The sequence below is a fragment of the Dendronephthya gigantea genome, unplaced genomic scaffold (genome assembly GCF_004324835.1).
Source record: "Dendronephthya gigantea isolate DGI-Jeju-01 unplaced genomic scaffold, DenGig_1.0 000024F, whole genome shotgun sequence".
In the NCBI taxonomy this organism is placed as follows: domain Eukaryota; kingdom Metazoa; phylum Cnidaria; class Anthozoa; order Malacalcyonacea; family Nephtheidae; genus Dendronephthya; species Dendronephthya gigantea.
The window spans coordinates 76,005-89,115 of NW_021163034.1; the positions used below are offsets into that span (position 1 = coordinate 76,005).

General features: G+C 35.0%; 1 protein-coding gene across 4 annotated transcripts; it reads left to right on the plus strand.

The window, feature by feature from the left end:
- The first annotated feature begins 1,049 nt into the window (after positions 1-1,049).
- Positions 1,050-11,612, plus strand: LOC114522757 (poliovirus receptor-like). 4 transcript variants are annotated; one of them, XM_028543503.1, is made up of 11 exons: positions 1,050-1,167; positions 2,738-2,828; positions 4,029-4,358; positions 5,129-5,392; positions 5,658-5,903; positions 7,082-7,129; positions 7,614-7,748; positions 9,406-9,418; positions 9,772-9,967; positions 10,429-10,597; positions 11,315-11,612. In XM_028543503.1, exons 2-10 carry the CDS (start codon positions 2,765-2,767, stop codon positions 10,570-10,572), a joined length of 1,440 nt encoding a protein of 479 aa, XP_028399304.1. In that variant the 5' UTR covers positions 1,050-1,167; positions 2,738-2,764; the 3' UTR covers positions 10,573-10,597; positions 11,315-11,612. The 4 variants fall into 4 exon arrangements, with proteins under 4 accessions (XP_028399304.1, XP_028399306.1, XP_028399303.1 ...); XM_028543505.1 differs by having other exon boundaries at positions 1,050-1,163; XM_028543502.1 differs by having other exon boundaries at positions 1,050-1,163; positions 2,746-2,828.
- The last annotated feature ends 1,499 nt before the right edge of the window (positions 11,613-13,111 follow it).

The window sequence follows — 13,111 nt, forward strand, 5'->3', positions numbered from 1 at the left end:
AGGAAACAAAGATTAATTCTTGGGAGAGAGGCACAATTATCACTTATTACTCACTTTCATTATTTTATTGTATACATTTTATATGCAGAAACACCATCAGTGAAGGTCGATTGTTCCCGTTATCCAAGAGTGAATATAGGTGATGACTTCTCGTGTCTGTGTAGAGGACAAGATGGCAATCCTCCTGCCCAAGTTACCTGGTATAAAGATAATAATAAGATTAGCGACACAGGAAAAGAAAGTCAATTATTAAAGGTCCATGTCGACGATAAAAGTAAAAGTGGGACGTATAGATGTGAAGCAAAAAGCCACGACAAGGCAAAGAACGAAACATCAATTCGACTAATTCTAAATTGTAAGTATTTATATCAAGCATGGTGAATTAACATTTTTTTTTAAAACAGCCTATATCAGTTTTTGTATTTCTATCGAGGCGTTGACGTGTTCAAATAACCAGGGTCGTAGCTAGACCGCTTAATTGGGCGCTGTCGAAGGGTAGTGGGGGCCTTCTACCCTCATGGCAATTTTTCCGGTTGCACTGCCACCGAGCATTGTCAAACTTTGTTTTGTTTTTTGTTACATTACAGTCATTATTAAAAAAACGCGCGTAAAGCCCGTTTCCCACTAAGCGATTTTTTTCGCGCGACGCGAAACGAAATCTGAAATCCAGGAATGTGATTGGTTTGCGAAAAAAATTCGCCGGGAAAAAGTAGAATCGCTTGATCTGTTCGCGCGAAAAAATGCGCCAAGTGGAGAACACGCGTAAGACACCACGCGGGCTGAAGTGAAAAACAACTGACTGTAAAGCGAACCCTTCTGCACGGTACGCCCCATCATAGGCCTCATCATAGACAATCATAGACAATCCAGAAGATGTCTTCTGGATTCTCATGAATGACAATCTTAGGAAAACTAAGGAAATTCAAAGTTTTGCCAAGGAAGCGTCAATATAATGATCTATATTGAAAATTTAATATAGCTCAGTGGGCCACTCCTATCGAAAACGGAAATTCGAAAACGCTAAGTCGCTAACACGCACTATCATTGAAGGTGGTATAAACAGTACATACCCGCCTGGCGACAAGACACAACATATTGTGAATCGGAAATTAGCTAAATTTTAGCGTGGATTTTTGCTAATACTAGACCAAGAAAGCGAAGTTGTAGGTAACATTTTATCAGTATTACTATATTTTTAGTTTTGGTTTCGTCTTGGGGCAGTATTTGTTCAATATCATTTGTATTAAACGTAGGATTTTCTTGAAACTCTCTTCGAGGGCGTGCGCCATTGGTTCAAACATGCCTCGAAAGATGCTCTTAATTTTGGCCTTATGGAAAATATAGGTTATATAAAGTTATATCTGGTAACAAGTAGTATAAAATCAGAAGGGATAATGATAGTGTTTGATAGGAATATGGCAAGACTTTGGGTTTAAGGTGTAACAAAATTTCTCGTGACGACTCTATTTAAAATGCGAAAATGGTTAATATATACAAATATCAAACAAATTGACTAAAACTTCATAAGCAAAGCCCTTACTTCGCAAGTTATTTGTTTTTATACCATACTAAGAAATTTTACTAAATGTGTTATATCGTCTTGTTCATATTTATATATGATATATATATGCTACACGAATGAAAAATGGAATAAACCACAGTCCAGACACATTTCTTTGTGCTGTTCTATTTCCTGCGAAGCATTTTTGAGCCAAAATGCGTCAATATTTCCTTATTTCGGACGTTTGTTGAAGAAGTTATATAATTATACCTATTTTGTGTCATCTAGTTTTGCATTCTGTGCTTATTAATAGTTGACGAGAACTGTCTATACTATGACAACAACTGCCAATTTAAGAGCACATATATTATATATACACACACATCCAGCAAGCAAGCAAGCACAGCATTTATATGTATTAAAGGCAAAAATAGTCTTTCTTAGATTTTTTAGCATTTATTGATCAAAGATGTACTGGTATTTTACAACAATTAGAGTTCATCACTGACAATTGAATTCCTGGAGATAATGAATTGTTTCATTATTACCACTGTGTGGTTGGACATACTGTATGTTGCAGGATATAGCCAGATGTTGTTCTGGTAGTTGTTTCGATATTATATGTATTTTGTTGTATTCTTATAAATATTACCCTCTTGGAATGATGTATCTTTTGGCCAGAATATATCTTTTTTAGGGGTAAATTTCATCAAATCCCCCTTGCTGCAGGTCTAAAAATAATAATTGTACATCAGTTGGCAAGCTACCATGGTGTGCTCTGCTTTAGTATTTGGCTAATGCTAGATGAATTTATTTTACATTGATAGGATACTAAAGTGCTAAAAGTGTTCCAAACGAATTAACAATTTAAAAAAAAACCTAATAAAACTCCTGTCCATTGACCAATCAGATTACCATTTATCTGACCTATCAAAATTTTTACACTAATTTTGACATGTCAGTGGAACCACATGCAGTTAATAAAGAGAGAGAAATTTTAATATTTGCCAAAGATCTCCAAATCTTTGAGAGTTTGTAGAATAGTTTAGTTAAAATTAATGTTCAGTGGATTACCAGTAAATTTTACTCCAAAATTTCAAGCATTAATTTAGTTTAGTGTCAATTGCAGCTTGTACATAAAATTAGATAAGCCCTAAAAAATAAAAATTCTAATAGATGCTTTCTATATATTATTTAAAAAGGTATAAAGTTGCTTTTTACTATATCTTATTGTAGGTTTGTAGGTGTGACTTGAATCATAAGATGACAAATTTTGGTGTTTTTTTCTTTGTTGGAGTTATAAGCCTTGTTTTTTTCTCATGTGAAGGTACTTGTAGTAAATCTGTCTATATAACAAATTTTTTTGCAAGTGTTAGGTCAAGTTAAAGAATAAGAATTTGGTCTATTATTAATAATATTTACCAATTTATTAACAACAACTATACTTGGTAATTAGTACAATTTAGAATGATTAAAATTTATCATAATTGGAATTTATTTTGTAAATTCCAATTTGTTTTGTATGTGAATAGTAATTGGCTAGATCTAAAATACTACTCACAAAGAGTGTGATTAATGCTCAAATTGCACTCCTCTTAGCCAGTGAAATTGTGCGGTATGTACCTATGTGAACAATTTTTGCTATTGGTTTATGATAACAATAAAGCACTATAGAAATTGATTTCCAAAAGTATGAATCATAAGCACTGTTTTCTATTGTTACAAAAAGAAAATCACAAAACTCAACGGACACTTGCGCTTTAGACTAATTTCTGATCCAAGTAATAAAAAGAAAATAAATGACCACAGCTAGAAAGAGCATACTTGAATTAGTGCAAATACAAAGTATGGCTGCGAAATTTAGTAGAGTACGGAAAATATAGCCGTGCAAAGTTTGCATATTTTGTATACTTTTGTATTGTGTGGAAATGTGTAACTAAATTAGTTACGAAGTTCTGGCTGTAATAGAAAAGTATACAAAAATCGTCAACTTCGCATGGCTGTATTTTCCGTAATTTACAACAATTCTCAGCCAAACTTGGCAGTTTTACTAACTTAAGTAAACTCTTTCAGAAAATTTCCTTTTTACCGCTGAGATAAGAAATTAGTCTAAAGCGCAAGTCTTCCATTGATTACAGAAGACATAAATGAAGACATAAATGAAGTAATTGGAATCCTCCATATCAGAATTCAATAATTACTACGCTAATAATATTTAAGTAAGGGGATTTGTTGCTGATATTTTTGTAATTGGTGTACTATTGACTTTAAATTTCATAAATAGTTACCTATGCCAAAGATTCTAAAAGCTAAAACGGAAAATTTTATATCATTATATGAAAGGATAAAAGAGTCTGGTGATAAAATCAGTAATTACCTGCAATGCATATTTTGAAATTATATTGTTCTACTTTGCCTTACTTTGTTTTGTTTTGTTCATTTTAGTAAGATTGAAAATATTCAATTCATTTTCAATTTAATATGACTTTTAAAAATAAAAAATATTAGCACAGTTTTTTGTTTTTAGGGATAATCACACAACCACCAGATGGAACCACATTGTTCTTTTCACCTGACCAATCAAAAGCAGAAATAGTTTGGTCATTCAGTGATGAAATAACAAAAGTGCGTTTCAGGGATTGGAGTTTTCTAAGTAGTGATGGATCAATACAAGCACTGGCAGAAATACAAAACGATGGCGAACCAAAAATACTTACCAATAAATTGCTTGGGATTGAAATACGAAAACCAGCAACATTGATTTTAAACAAAGTTAATGAAAGTTATAATGGAACATATCAGTTTGCACTTAAAACAGCTCTAACGACGATATCTTCTGTTTCGGTTTTTATCACAAGTAAGTTTTTTATAGTTGCATGCAATGCCAATGTAAGTTCAGTTGATGCCAGTATGATATGTACAGTACATACATATACATGTGCATGGATTTTTACAACTCCCAATGCAGAATATTATCAATAACTATTTATACCATAAAGTCGAAAAGTCAAGTAAAAATGAGGACACCGCTGTGAACTATGGAGATTATTTGCTATTGAGTATTATAAATGTTAAGAAGTTGATAGATGATTGTTATGACCATAGCTGACTTGACATTCCCCTCTTAATTGTTTGTTTCTACATATCTATATTGGTATATGTTCGAAATCATTTAACTTGCATTTAACTTTTAACTCCTATGTCAAGTCTTTAACCTGGAGAAAACATCTATAAGCACTTATCATTTTGGATATACTATTATATAAAAATGTAACACAAAATATTATGCTAGTTATTATACAAAATTATAATATAACGTATATAAGACAGGCTGCTCAGTTTTATTGTGTCGAATTTTACTTCTCGAGAATTATTATTAATTAAAACTGTCGCTTTTTACGTCTAAAACTAGTTGATTTTACAAATTTTCATGTTTAATGACAGCATGCAAGAGTCTCTTTCTTTGCGATTTATTTAAAAGAAATATAACTTTACATAGATATATGAAAAATGAAAACGCAATATGTTATATGATATAGGCATACCATTAGCAAGCTAGCTAAAAAACGATTGAATTTTCATTAGTTACATTAACATTTGAAATATTTCAATGATATTGTATTTCAGAAACGCCATTGGTAACAGTCAATTGTTCCCGTTATGTCAGAAAAAATATAAGCGATGTCTTCTCGTGTCTATGCGAAGGACAAGGTGGCAATCCTCCTGCCAGAGTTACCTGGTATAAAGATAAAAAGATTAGCGACACAGGAAAAGAAAGTCAATTATTAATGTTCCGTGTCAACAGTAAAAGTGATAGTGGGGAGTATACTTGTGAAGCTAAAAGCCACGAAAACGCAGTGAATAAAACAGTTATTGAGTTGATTGTGAATTGTAAGTTTTTATAATTTTTATTTCAATCAAATATCGCACCGAAAATGATGCTTAATTAATATATAATTTGGCAGTTGTTATATTCATTTATCACATGTAGTCTATGTTTCTTTATACACCATATCATATATATGACAGTATATTTATCTTATAAAAAAGAGGCAGTGTTAACCCTGGAACCCGGTATAAAAAAAGGGCAGTGTTAACCCCGGGACATAGTCTAATGACATCCTTACAACAACATTTCAAATAAATTTCTTTGTAGATCCACCTGAAGAGACAAAAATAACGTTGACAAGAAACGCTGATGAATCAGTTACTGTAAAATGTTCAGCTCAGGGGGAACCTGCACCAAGCTATAAAATATTCTTCAATGATACTAAGTTACTGGCCAGTAGCACTACCTATAAAATACCTGAGGTGAACAATGATACTGTTGGATATTATAAATGTGTTGCAAGGAACATTCTTGGAGCTGATTCTTCACAGCCAAAATATTTATCCATAACAGGTAAGCTATTCATTTTCTCGAGATGTAGGAGATATGCAGATTAATTGTCTGAAATGCAATGGGTTTTTTGAGAGTTTTGGATAATTGTATTCTAAAATTGCCATTCTTTGCCTATTAGCTCATTTATATACAACATTGCTGACTAGGAGTAGAAAAATATTTTCCCACATGCAAGTACACCCTAGTATTAAAATGATACGACTAGTATTAAAAACGCTTTTCATGTTTTCGCCTAGCCTCCGCCGCAGGCATGTCTTAGGTTTTAAATTATATTAGACATGGTAACCCATGCCTAATATAATATATACGTAAAAGATCCCTGCGGATGAGGCTAGTTTTCGCCTATAATTTTATCCACACCCAGCTAACAATTAAATAATCCGGGCGAAACCCGAGGAAGATTTTATCCCGAGGAGTAATTTTTGGTCGAATACCCGGAGTAACTATAACTAGTAGCTATTTTATACCGAACCCCGTTTTGACAACGAACTAAATTTTGCATCAACTTTTAATTTCCTGCTCAACTTCTTGTTGACATCCAGCTTCTGCCATTTATGCTGCGAAAATTAGACAACGGACTGGGTACGAGCGAGATATTCGAAAGTCAAATACCCCGCTCAAGCCCCGGGAAAAACACCCAGGGTACGATCAGTCCGGGCCATGGTATTCGCTGAAAAATACCGTGATCATGTGGTATAAAGCAAGTTCTGTGATTGGACAAATTTGATGTGAAGTAGTAATATTCATGAATATTAAGTGTTGCGTTTTTTTATACACCCTGTTGATTACACAATTATGTAGTACAGTGAAATTATTTTTATTCTTCATTTATGTAATCGATGCATGTCGAAAATCATTGATTGTGGTTATTGTTACTGAAAGTGGTAGACCAAATGCAAATTCAATGTAATTCAGCAATTGATATAGCGTCTTAATAAGGAAGAGTATTCATATACTAAATAATATTGAATATGCATATGATGAAATTTTACCAAATCATGCATGTCACTTTTTATTGGTCTGAATGTTCAAATCAATTGAATCCTAGCTTTTAATTAAAATGTGATTTACAAAATATGAGGTTACATGAATAATCAAGAAACGAAGATGTATTTTTCTCATAAATTGTCTTTATGAAAAAAGGATGTTTGCGAATTTCATTTCTATGACAATTCAAGGACCACCAGCAACAACAAGCACGACCTCTACCAAAGGCAATGGAACAGGTATAACACGACACGGTCGTACATTTTAACTCTATTTACTGCATTGTGAAGCAGCTAAATTATACGGCACATAACGTTTTCTTTGTCTTTTGCACATGCGATATTAAAATTATACTGATTCCTAGTGTAGACGCTATATCAAAAGTGCGGAAATGGTCTAATAAACGAATAACGGTCTGAAGGACCTATTTTACTTTGTTTTTGTCTTTTCTCAAAAGAATGCAAAACTATAGTATACAAAACTCTGAGACTTTGAGACAAGTCCTTACTCAATTTAGAAAGAAAGCTAAATGTTTGGCTGTTTCACAAAGTTGTGATATATCTAGCAATATATCGTAGACGGAAAGTGAAAACCAAGTGTGGTTCATTAGAGCAAGCAGACTTTCAAAGTCCGCGTTGCGAAACATAACGAATGCAATTCTTAAGAAATTGAAAATTCCCTCACGAAATTAAAAATTTAAAAATTCATCTGGATCTATTTTAGTTGAATCCGATGATGACGAAGGTGATGATGGTGGTCTTTCCGGTGGTGCTATTGCAGGAATCGTTATTGGTGTTTTGGTGTTTATTATTATTGTTGCCTTTCTGGTGTACTTTTTCTTCTGTACATCCAAAGAAAGTAAGTTCTGTTGAACGAACACAGATACCGAATCGTAATTTGGGTAACTTCTCACATTTTAGTTTGTCGCGAACTTGTGTGCGCAAGGTTAGATTGACGGCCATTATAGCTACGGCATCCATATAGAAATTGATTTTATAAGAGAGAAAATATTGGGTTTTAACGCCACGTAGCAAAGCACAATCTACTGTAATTTGTGCAGCTTCGTGTAGGCAACTTGTTAAAACTTCCAAACGCACAGCATTGTATCGTGTATACTCATGCAGTATACATCAATTCTGCTCAGCAATATGGTAATATAACACTCCAGCTGCATATTCCGTACATTGTCTGTTGCGTGTTCTCGAAATATATAACTGTAAACAACATTAAAATATTCAAATGCATGCACGGCATGCGTATGTTTAAAACAGTTGTCGCAGGGTTTTGCATGTTTTTACACTTAGTCGAGTCCTATAGTGTTGTATTTGTATCTTATTGTCTTCTAGTTAAAACATTTAACTCACGTAAACCATATTGTAAATAGGAATCGTGTATATATCGATATTTCCTGCATAAATAATATAAAAGTAACGTGTAAGTTTTATTAAAACGTTATGCATGTATAACTATATAACGTAAAATATTGTAAACAAATAAAGTTTTTATTTGCTAAAATGTGTAGTTTATATGGACATCCGGGCTGGCTCTCTCGGTCATATCACAAAATTTAATTTTCGCGTCTAGGCTAGTGCAGTTCTAAAAAACGAAACATGAAATACTGATTCCTCCCATCACGGCATAGTGCCTTGAAAAATGTTTCTCAGACTCAGTATCATATCACAAAGTAAAATTAGCTTGCACACCAGATTCAGCTCTTTAAAACTGCTTACATTAAGGCTTGGTTGGTGAAGCATAATACACACACATGAGAGGTTCTGTCGAGACCATGAGCATGAGACGAAGATCAATTCTTTTAAAGCGTTCAAGCGAAATAAAAGTGGAAACTGTGGAACGGCTTACAGTGCTAGGTCCCGGTCTTTGAGACAGAAACCGCGTCTGTTGTGGTTCTGTTTTCGAGAAGCCATTATTTTACCCTGTGACTTTCCCACACATCGACACACAAAAAGCCCACGAGCAAGTATCTTTTGGTTGGTTTTGCCCACATACCCCACGCGAACTTTTCTTGAAAACTGTCAAATTTTTCCGCCAGACCTAATGAGACATGTACGCGAATACACACAACACGACAGCGTCCATTCCACTTTATTATTTTCCAACCATGCCAGCCCGATTCCATGTAGACAGCCTCAGAATTGCCTATTTTAGGTGAATAATATACAGTCATATACAAGGCAAATAATATAATGATTAAACACGGGTGTATAAAATATCGGGTGCATTTTGCCCGCAATTGTATGTTAACCCTCTGAATGTTTACGTGTTATGTTTGAGGCGGTTCTATTGAAAGTACTTATACCTAAATTTTGAAATTCAATAAATAAATAATAAGTTTTAAACTGACTTGAGATCGTCCATATTTCCGATGATAAAGTTATGCATTATTGTTTGTAGCTTAAATTCAAATTATCCAACACGGGCATACCAAAGTTCGTAACATTATTAATAAATCATTCTGTAATTTGATGTTTTTAATACTTTTCATTTGTCATTTTAGAAAGTGGATATAGGTAAGTTAAATTTTGATAAATTTCGGTTACATGTTCTTTCGTCCTACAAGTTGGTGATTAGTACATTGCATTAAATTCGATTGGCTTCTCTTTTACCGTATAATGTGGAAGGACGTTTTGGGATCCATGCGTAGGGACCAAATTTGAATAAGTGTTCACAGTTATAGATGTAAGCACTCGCTACTATGTTGTAGTATATTTAAGTATATTTCGGGCTTATGGTGTATGCCAACAAATTTCGAAACTTCCAAAGATGAAGACAAAAGTTGTATATGGTTGAGTTCTGAGAAATAGGCGTTTTGCTGCAAGAGCCAGTAGGTACAATAGATATGCTGCATGCTGTGTTATTTTAGGGGAAATCCGAACGTAAAATCAGGTGGAATTGGAGAAAGCCATTACGAGCTTGGAGAAAACGCACGTGGAAGTCAAGGGGATAATGAGTACGACACCGCCATCAGTACTCGTAATGAAGGAGCTCGCAAGCCAATCCCTGAAACTCTTCCACCTGTGTATGCCCAGGTTGACAAGGACAACAGAGAAGGAAAACCGGTATGTGAGGATATTGAAAACTTTTTATTTTTTACTACATAACTCCATCTGAGTGATTTTTCTAAACTGGGCAAAAATGCTTGAAAAGTATAATAAAATTGTGGATATTGAATAAACAGAAACATTACTTCAAGAATAAGAAGGTCCAAATCAAATTGTAGAAAAACACGGGCATTTCAAAGCGGTTGAGAAACTCCATCAGGTGCATAGCGCTACCCGCCTATGTACAAACCAGACCCTGAATCCCTCAACCTAAGGATACAAAATAAGTGGGGGGGGGCGTTTATCCCAGTTTTAAAGCACTTAGAATTTTGGTCTGAATGAAAAGCGGGGTGGGGTGGGTCCAGCATGACTGTCAGCATTTTTTTCCTGGGGAATACCTGGGGAATTGCTTAAGTTTTGCATTTCAAGACATGATGTTCATATCACAAGGCTAATATATCTTTATATCACTTTCGCAGTTGTATGCATCACTGGACACAGCCGCATTGAACACTCCATCAGACAGTTCGAAGAAGCGACCTGACGATCGCCGTATACCCACCGAATATGCGGCTATTGACCATAGTCGTACCACCGAGGCGCCAAAGGCTGACTTAGTGTGAGCAGAAGAACTGTAGATGGGAAAAGGTAACTATAAACTTGCAGCTGAATGGAGTACAAATGTTTGTTGCTGATATACTTTAAATTTTATGGATTTAAAAAATAATTGGGGGTTGTCCTTGTCGGCGCCTTGTCCCGCTACAGCTTTAACTATGATGATTAAAAAGCATTTCGATGGAGGGTATAATAAAAAACAAATTCCGAATGAGCAGGATATCTTGAGAGTCAAAATATGAATACGCAAGACGCAGGTTGAGTAAATTTTCGACTTTATTTCATCTGGGTAAGTCATCAAAGGTATAGTTAGCCCGTAAAGTTCAGCCCGCCGCACACGAAAACTATTATCTGAGCTAAGGACCTCCTGAGGCTGTTAGCTCAGCAAGTTTCTCTCTGAGCTAACCTCTCCGAGGGTTAGCTCAGCTCATGCAGCTGATAGCTCTCGTGTGCGGCGGGCTAAATTAGGCTCCGTTTACACGGTAACTAAAGCAAATTGCTCGTCACGACTTTCTCGTTCATGCTGTTATGGACAACACTTATATAGCAAATGCTTGTTTTTTTTATAAATTTGGTAGATATATATTCATGTTTCAACTATTAACTACGAAATTTGACCTGTTCTGATAGCAATCCGATACCCGTGTCAACAGGGCATAATTTTGCCTACTCGACTGTAAACATTTTATGGCGGTTTTATGAATTAAAAATTTATATTTTGTAAACCACAAGTTTTTTGTCTTTTTATAGAGGAAACGTCTTGTGGGATGCTGAATATATATATTGCTGAGTAGTAACAACTTGCAATATATCCTAGTGTAGAAAAATCACGAATCGTGTTCACGCATGCGCACATTTTTTAAAGTAGCTAGTTATAAACAATTGTGCGATAATGGTCATGATATATATATTGTACTGCCATACTTAACTGCATGGAAATATCTAACAGTGGGTGAATATAGCTCTGAACACGCTTAGGGGCTGTTTACATGAGCCCGGTTACCCGAGATTCAACGAAGCGTGAGATGATTTTGAGGTATTGAAATGAGCAGATAACATGATTCTGGCAGTCGTATAATCACCACAACAATAGCATGTGCTTGTTTGGTGTCATAAAGACTTATTTCAATACCTCAAAGTCCTCTCACGCTTCGTTGAATCTCGGGTAACCGGGCTCATGTATAAACAGCCCCTAAAAAGCAGCGAAAACAGCGCTGAAGTCGTTTGTGAATTGCAACTTATCTCGATGGTGTAATTGGCCTTATTATTAAGAATATTTGGTGTAAAATATGCAGTAGCAAGGTTTATATTAAAATATAAAATAAATGTTGAATAGAGTATTGAATCTTGAATATGCGAGTATAAGAGTAATGTTCGAAACTTCAGTTATATCGCAAATGCAAGTTTGGATGGTAAAAATGAGATAATGAGTGTACTATGGCCTTTCGTTTCGATATATTATTGCTATTTAAATATTAAAGCTAAAAGCCCAACATAGTGCTTTCAGTAAAGCCATAAAAGACAATTTAAACCATTTGAGATTAATAAAAATATATTTGATAGACAGTAACGTTTCGTCTTAAGACATCTTCAGACTAAATGATAAATTACATCATAATTTGAATATGTAGACTAGTAATATATTTACAAGGTATCAATTTACAAAGGGTGATAACAAGGACAAAATGAGGACAAACAGTACATGAGAGGACAAGGAACAGAGACGTCAAAACACGATGACAATACGAAGTAAGGACTAAAATAAATTGAGAGGGATAGAGTTGCCTTGAACATTAAGACAGGGACCGCGGAGCAGTTTTTTGGTTGGGGGGGCTAGCGAAGCCGAAAGAGTGAACCCTCGGGGGGGGGACCATACTTATCTGTTTATATTTTTCTTGTAAACACTTCAATGAAAACATTGTTCACCAACACGGATAGTGAACACATAATTATGATTACACAACTTACTATAAGGAGTTTTTATTCGTATTATTATGGCCATATAAAAATCGCTATAAAGGAATCACATGTATTTTGAAAATTATTGGGGGGGCTAAAGCCCCCCCCCCCCCCCCCCCCGCGGTCCCTGTAAGAGAAGGCTTAAGTTTGGTAATGAGGAGACTCTCATGTATCATTAGCTCTTAAGAGTCAGATGAGGAGGAGAGGATTCTAAATTTGTCAAAGCTAGCCGAGTGTCCGGAAGCCTTTAAGTGAGAATGTATACTGGACATAACAGGGCTTGAGGTCTGTTTACCAGTGATAGATGATATTCCCAAGTGCTCTGATATTCTGGTATGTAGATGACGCGTGGTTTGACCCACGTACGACGCGGAACAGCATCGACACTTAAATAAATAAACTACACCAGATCTCAGGTACTTAGGGACTTTATCTTTTATCTTCACTCTTTCCTTTCAAAGATAAAGACCTTAGTAACAAAAATTACATGTTGAATATTCATTGGGGAAAGCTGTCCCTCTTCTGTATACCGCCCTAGTTTAGCGTCAAACACAGGACACAGTCTTCAATCTCTCCTGAGTTTCCATT